Source organism: Cyprinodon variegatus, unplaced genomic scaffold, assembly GCF_000732505.1.
Source record: "Cyprinodon variegatus isolate N-32 unplaced genomic scaffold, C_variegatus-1.0 Scaffold65, whole genome shotgun sequence".
NCBI classification, from domain to species: domain Eukaryota; kingdom Metazoa; phylum Chordata; class Actinopteri; order Cyprinodontiformes; family Cyprinodontidae; genus Cyprinodon; species Cyprinodon variegatus.
In genome coordinates, this window is record NW_015150518.1 from 1,408,838 (window position 1) to 1,415,905 (window position 7,068).

The following is a 7,068-nucleotide window of genomic DNA, read 5'->3' on the forward strand; positions in this document are numbered from 1 at the left end:
TTTAGTGTCGGAGGTCGTGGATGAGTCTCCTCCGTCTCTTTCCGATGGAGCGCTAACAGAGAGTATCATTTTAAAAGTTCTCTTTCTGTTGTTCAATAAAAATAGGTTTTAAGATCATTTGAGGAGAGAACATTATACTTTTAACTATAACTATATGGCCCATTTACTGATTTAATGCGTAATAAAAAAAAAATGTTCAGAAGTTGAGAGGACCGAGGCAACCAGCGGAGCTCCAAAGCTAACTGCAGGCAGGGCTAACGTTAGCCCGTCTGCAGCAGCCCTCTCTCTGCATAGCCATGTGTGAAGAACCGCTGTCTATGATGCCGATTTTTTTTTTTTTCTTTGGCAAAATGTTAATTTGCTTTGTGTTTATCGGACTGTGTTCATTATTATCCCCCCACTAAATGAAAAAAGTCAGAATCTATTATTATCTAGAGACTATTAATAACAGGAGGTGAAATGCAGCTCCAGATGAGCCCAGCGTGTGGTGATGTCATCACTAAGCTTCTGTTCCAATTCATCCAGATTTATTCTGCGTGTTCCCGTTCTCACAGAGTAAACACTTTCCTGTATTCTTCTCCAGAACATACTTGGCGAGGACGCGAGTCCGTAATAGAAATGGTCAACGATTTGCTCTCTAGCTATACACCTGTAATGGTCGCCGCTACCCTGCGAAGATTCTGATTTCAACCGTTATTAAATATTAGCTGCGAGAAATGAATCAAGATGCTATGATCAAAAAAATGTGATTGACAGATGAGCGTTGATATATGATTGGCCGAATGTAGGAGTTCAGGTTGACGTAGAACTAACTGGCCTGCAGAAGATAACGGGGAAAAACAATGATTTTAAGACAGAATTCTTTTAAAATACAAATTTCCTAATTTTGGGGCAGTGTGGTCTGATAAAGACTAAATGTATATCCACGTTTACCCCAGAATGATTCAGCATTTAAGTATGATTTCCCTACAACTTTAAAGCTGCTGGGTTCCATTCCAGGCTCAGAGGGGCCCCGCGGCTGACTGTGCTCTCTGCAGGCTCCATGGCGACGGGGCCAAACGCAGCAGCTGAAGAGAAGATCAGCCTGAATGTGGACCCCAGCACCAAGTTCTCTGTCTGGGTCTCCTTCTGTGAAATCTACAACGAGAACATCCACGACCTGCTGGAGGTGGCCCCCAGCGGAGCGCCCAGAAGGCCCGCTCTGCGGCTGTCACAGGACGGGAAGGGCAACGCCTTCATCAGAGGTCCTCATCCTGCCGCGCCTCCAAGCTTTCAGCTCATGGAAACCTGAGGAGTAACGGTCGGTCTGGTCTGTTTAGATCTGCGCTGGGTCCAGGTGAGCAGCGCTGAGGAGGCGTACATGGTGCTCCAGCTGGGGAGGAGGAACCAGAGCTTCTCCTCCACTCGACTCAACCAGCTGTCCAGCAGGAGGTGAGGATCTCTGCAGGCTTCAGCCGCCCAGGTTCTGTTTCCTCCTAACGCTGCTTTCCTTGCAGTCACAGTATTTTCTCCATCCGGATTCTGGGCGTGGAAGACGCTGACCCTGCTAGAGTCCGCACCATCAGCGAGTGAGTTCAGCGGCGCCTGGTTAGCCGTTAGCCGTCCGCTCCTACTGTCTGAACGTGGCTCTGCTGTCCTGCAGGTTGTGTCTGTGCGACCTGGCTGGCTCTGAGCGATGCGCAAAGACCCAGAATATAGGCGAGCGTCTGAAGGAAGCCGGAAACATCAACACCTCGCTGCTCATCTTAGGGAAATGTATCAAAGCTCTGCGGCACAACCAGCAGGCCAAGTGAGACGCTAACCTCGTGTCTTCTTCCGTGGTTTCCGCTAAACGTTCCCACGCTTCCATCATTCTCTGACCTTTCCTGGTGAGTTTCTTCTCCTTCCTTCCTTCAGGCTCCTGCAGCACGTTCCCTTCAGGGAGAGCAAGCTGACGCACTACCTGCAGAGCTTCTTCTGCGGCCGAGGCAAAGCCTGCATGATCGTCAACATCAACCAGTGTGCCTCCATGTATGAGGAGACCCTCAACGTCCTCAAATTCTCCGCCGTGGCGCAGAAGGTTCCCGATCCTTCCGTCTCTCTTTCTTCATTGGCCGACAAACGCTGGGTGAAAATTCCAGATCCAGACGGATTCCAGGCTCCCTGTGTCCATTTTATAGGGATATTTAGTGTTCATATTTGAGCTGATGCTGGGGCGGAGCTAGATGGGGGNGATTTTAAGACAGAATTCTTTTAAAATACAAATTTCCTAATTTTGGGGCAGTGTGGTCTGATAAAGACTAAATGTATATCCACGTTTACCCCAGAATGATTCAGCATTTAAGTATGATTTCCCTACAACTTTAAAGCTGCTGGGTTCCATTCCAGGCTCAGAGGGGCCCCGCGGCTGACTGTGCTCTCTGCAGGCTCCATGGCGACGGGGCCAAACGCAGCAGCTGAAGAGAAGATCAGCCTGAATGTGGACCCCAGCACCAAGTTCTCTGTCTGGGTCTCCTTCTGTGAAATCTACAACGAGAACATCCACGACCTGCTGGAGGTGGCCCCCAGCGGAGCGCCCAGAAGGCCCGCTCTGCGGCTGTCACAGGACGGGAAGGGCAACGCCTTCATCAGAGGTCCTCATCCTGCCGCGCCTCCAAGCTTTCAGCTCATGGAAACCTGAGGAGTAACGGTCGGTCTGGTCTGTTTAGATCTGCGCTGGGTCCAGGTGAGCAGCGCTGAGGAGGCGTACATGGTGCTCCAGCTGGGGAGGAGGAACCAGAGCTTCTCCTCCACTCGACTCAACCAGCTGTCCAGCAGGAGGTGAGGATCTCTGCAGGCTTCAGCCGCCCAGGTTCTGTTTCCTCCTAACGCTGCTTTCCTTGCAGTCACAGTATTTTCTCCATCCGGATTCTGGGCGTGGAAGACGCTGACCCTGCTAGAGTCCGCACCATCAGCGAGTGAGTTCAGCGGCGCCTGGTTAGCCGTTAGCCGTCCGCTCCTACTGTCTGAACGTGGCTCTGCTGTCCTGCAGGTTGTGTCTGTGCGACCTGGCTGGCTCTGAGCGATGCGCAAAGACCCAGAATATAGGCGAGCGTCTGAAGGAAGCCGGAAACATCAACACCTCGCTGCTCATCTTAGGGAAATGTATCAAAGCTCTGCGGCACAACCAGCAGGCCAAGTGAGACGCTAACCTCGTGTCTTCTTCCGTGGTTTCCGCTAAACGTTCCCACGCTTCCATCATTCTCTGACCTTTCCTGGTGAGTTTCTTCTCCTTCCTTCCTTCAGGCTCCTGCAGCACGTTCCCTTCAGGGAGAGCAAGCTGACGCACTACCTGCAGAGCTTCTTCTGCGGCCGAGGCAAAGCCTGCATGATCGTCAACATCAACCAGTGTGCCTCCATGTATGAGGAGACCCTCAACGTCCTCAAATTCTCCGCCGTGGCGCAGAAGGTTCCCGATCCTTCCGTCTCTCTTTCTTCATTGGCCGACAAACGCTGGGTGAAAATTCCAGATCCAGACGGATTCCAGGCTCCCTGTGTCCATTTTATAGGGATATTTAGTGTTCATATTTGAGCTGATGCTGGGGCGGAGCTAGATGGGGGACCAGGGGGGGCCATGGCCACCCTTAGCCAATCATTGGCCAGCCCTACCATTTTTTTTCCTCTAATACAGAAGGTGGCGGGAGTAATACTCTGAAGGGGAGTTTTCAAACTTATTAAACATTAAATTTTGTCCTATATTAACAACTGCTTGTGTCAGGTCTAAGCAACTGAAACATGCATACAGGGAAATAAAGAAGGCACAGAGACAATTAATTTAGTTTTACTCGCAAGGAGAGCAGGAAGAGACTGCAGAGTTTACAAATCTCCACCCCACTCTGCCGGTCTTCAGCTTTCTCCTCGCTATTTATTAAAGTCAGAGGGAGGATCCCTAGTTACACAAGCTGAGGTTGCACTAAAGGAATAGGGAACAAGAAATACAATTCAATTTGCAGCCTCAGTGAACAGGTCAATTTGCATTTAAATGTCTTGCGGTCAAATGGTCAGAGAAGCTCTTGGTTTCGTTAAGCTTGAGCAATACTTCCTGAGAGTTGACCTATACTGCTTGTGCAACACCTCTCTGAAACAGTAATATGTCACACATTATACATCATAAGAACAAACATTAAGTATCATATACATAATTATTCCAACTGCTTGACAACAGAAACACTGCGGTTAATAATGCACATCAATATACAAACATTAAAGATATCTACAGAATTCCTGCTCTTTCCAGAGCTAGATTTTGAATTATTTTGGGTAGAGAGAAAATGATGTGCCTCTGCAAGTTATCTAGGAGTCTTCAGTGGAATCATAGATAAATAACTACTTTAATAAAAACATAAACATTCATTAAATGTGGATATTAGTAGTATAAATAATTTTTGTTTTTGCAGAATGATTATTGATAAAAGTAGGTAATGACAATGCACAATATGTTCACCACTATGGCAAGCCATTTTAACATAAATTTGGTTGCACCGCCTTTACATTCAAGATATCTCAAATTGTTTAATGACTAGACGTTTTAGCGATTTAAGATATCGCTAATTATATTTTGACTACCGTAGTCAAAATTCCTATTCGGGATATCTCTAATTACATTCTGACTAGTCGAAATGACGTCAGATTTACCAATTATTCAGCTTTTCCATANGTCATAAAGTAATTTCAAGATATCTCGATTTTAGTTTTGACTAGTCATAATTCTAATTAAAGATATTTCAAATGCCACCATAATTCATGATATCTTAAATGGATTTTAGGAAAGAAGATATGCCGTTCTGACTAGTGAAAACTCAATTATAGATACCTTAAAAGCAAATAATGACTAGACAAAACAAATTTAAAGATATCTCGAATTGTCATTTCGACTATTCGAAATTCTCTAAATGAATTAAAGATGTCTTAAATTATTCAGCTTTTCCATTAAAGATATCTTAAACTGACATTCTGACCAGTCAAAATGTGTCATAATCTTTTTAATAGGCTTCCAGGAGAATCATTCCTAAAAAATTCTCTACTGTCAGTTTAATCCAAAGGAGGAAAAGCTAAATCAGCGTGTGACGCTTTAAATGACAAATCCGGTGTCGTAATTTCAGATATCTTGAAAGGAAGTTTGACTAGGCAAAAAATGTAATTTAAGATATCTTTAATTATTATTCTTCCTAATCAGAATGTAAATACAGATATCTTAAATTATCATTCCGGATAGTGAAAATGTATTTTAAGATATCTGGAACGTAATTATGGAAGGTCAGATGAAACCGAATTTATGTTAAAATGGCTTGCCATACAGAACTCAAACCTGAAAGAATTTTGTCCGCTATACTTTTTATTTACACACCATAGATGTTTAAATATATGCGCCTATTTGTTAGCAAAGGCTGCTAGAAAGTATAGCTTGTCTTTATTTAGGAAATATGGATGTTGTGCTTGTTCCTGTTGGAACAGTATAGATTGACCCTGAGGTTCTGGGGCCTTTTGGCCACCCCTAATTTGTTATTGCCTGGCCCCCCCTGGTAGGATTTTCCAGCTACGCCTCTGGTACCAGTACCTGGGTGTTGGTACTAAGCGGGACCTTAAGCGTGCTAATGTCATCCTAACCACCAGGCTTATTTAGCTGTTGCAGAGAAAATAATGATGAAGCTGCAGACAACCAGCCGCTAACAGATGCAGGCATGCTAACAGGTTGTAGCCGTAGATCGCAGGCGTTTTTTCTCCAGATGTTTCCTCCGATTAGAAGCGATCCCATCTCTGACCGTGAGCTTTGAGCTCCACTAATGCTGCAGAGGCATTAGTAGAGCTAGAGTTAGTAGAGCTGCAGTAAACTGGCTTTGTTTACTGCAGCTTCCGCTCCCTCTATGCCACAATGATGCCTTCAGCTACCAGAGGAGGGCAGCTTCTGATTATTAGGTTAACTGGTACTGGTTCGCATATTGGACAAAGAAGACAGGTGATTTGAGAGGGTTCATGAAGGAAGCCATTTATGTTAAGAGAGAAGAAACAACCTTAAACAGGGGGGGTCAACTCTCATCTGACATCCCCACCCCCGACAAGGGACAATAACAGCTCGCCTGTTCAGCCAGACTAACAATTGCCCCTTATGACCCCCATTTCAGAGGCTTAGACCAGTATCCGATAATGCAGGCTAACAAAGAATCCAAACGACCCCCCATTCCTAAGGGGTGGAACCGTTCTGGTTCAATTTGCATGTTTTCTAAACCAAAACAAGTTTTTGGGCTGCTAAATAAACACCATTTCTGACACGTTAAATTGAAAAACTTGGATGGGAAGCGAAACGTATTTAAAGAACTTTCAGAAGTTTGAATTCTGAATATAATCGGACTTTTCCGTAAAAGCTCAGGGATCAGTCGGACTCTACAGCAGGCGACAGGCGGTCGGTTCTTTGCTCCACGTTCCAGTTTTTATAAAGTCTCTGCGATGACGTCACAGACTAAAGTATTTAGATTTAAACTGGGTTTCAGTCCACGTGGCCGTTTGTTTTTCAGAAGCGTTTCCTGGGTCTGTGCTCCTCGATTTGCCCCAGTTTCTGCCCCATGTTGTATAACTGGTCACAGCTGGTCTATAATGGGATGTCTGTGGATAGAAAACGATCAGGAGACGCGGTGTTAACGTTTAAATGGGTGACGTTCATTCTTCTCTTGTGATTTCAGGTTATAGTCCTGATCTCCAGGCCCCTCCCCATCCTTCCCCGCTCTTCCTCCATCCGAAGCACCGACAGGAGCCACCTGAGCAGCAGCAGCTCCTCCTCGCTGACCAGCTGGGAAACCAGCCTTCAGGAAGTTCAGGTTGGGTCGACCGCTGCTGCAGACGTGCGAATCGTCCTTGTTTAGCCTGATGTCATGTTTCCTCTGGTGTCTGCTCAGGAGGATGAGGAGGAGGAGGAGGAGGAGGAGGAGGAAGGCAGTCTCCTGGAGGAGCTCGTGGACGAGGAGAGCGAAGATGAAGATAAAATCCTCATCAGTAAAAGGCTGCATCAGGTCAGTGATTGATTATTTCTTTTTAACCAAATATCCAAACAGAATC

At 45.9% G+C, this 7,068-nt stretch overlaps 2 protein-coding genes across 2 annotated transcripts in view; both read left to right on the forward strand.

The window, feature by feature from the left end:
* The window catches only part of ankrd1 (ankyrin repeat domain 1 (cardiac muscle)), a 15,731-nt gene extending 15,118 nt beyond the window's left edge, over positions 1 to 613 (forward strand). Inside the window, exon 6 of the mRNA XM_015371809.1 lies at positions 584 to 613. Coding sequence (XP_015227295.1) covers positions 584 to 613 — 30 coding nt within the window. The remainder of the gene's footprint in view (positions 1 to 583) is intronic.
* A 392-nt stretch (positions 614 to 1,005) lies between these two features.
* The window catches only part of LOC107082914 (kinesin-like protein KIF20B), a 60,112-nt gene continuing 54,049 nt past the window's right edge, over positions 1,006 to 7,068 (forward strand). Inside the window, exons 1-12 of the mRNA XM_015371810.1 lie at positions 1,006 to 1,244; positions 1,320 to 1,431; positions 1,497 to 1,568; positions 1,643 to 1,789; positions 1,897 to 2,144; positions 2,349 to 2,612; positions 2,688 to 2,799; positions 2,865 to 2,936; positions 3,011 to 3,157; positions 3,265 to 3,427; positions 6,696 to 6,830; positions 6,909 to 7,022. Coding sequence (XP_015227296.1) covers positions 1,043 to 1,244; positions 1,320 to 1,431; positions 1,497 to 1,568; positions 1,643 to 1,789; positions 1,897 to 2,144; positions 2,349 to 2,612; positions 2,688 to 2,799; positions 2,865 to 2,936; positions 3,011 to 3,157; positions 3,265 to 3,427; positions 6,696 to 6,830; positions 6,909 to 7,022 — 1,788 coding nt within the window. The 5' untranslated portion in view covers positions 1,006 to 1,042. The remainder of the gene's footprint in view (positions 1,245 to 1,319; positions 1,432 to 1,496; positions 1,569 to 1,642; positions 1,790 to 1,896; positions 2,145 to 2,348; positions 2,613 to 2,687; positions 2,800 to 2,864; positions 2,937 to 3,010; positions 3,158 to 3,264; positions 3,428 to 6,695; positions 6,831 to 6,908; positions 7,023 to 7,068) is intronic.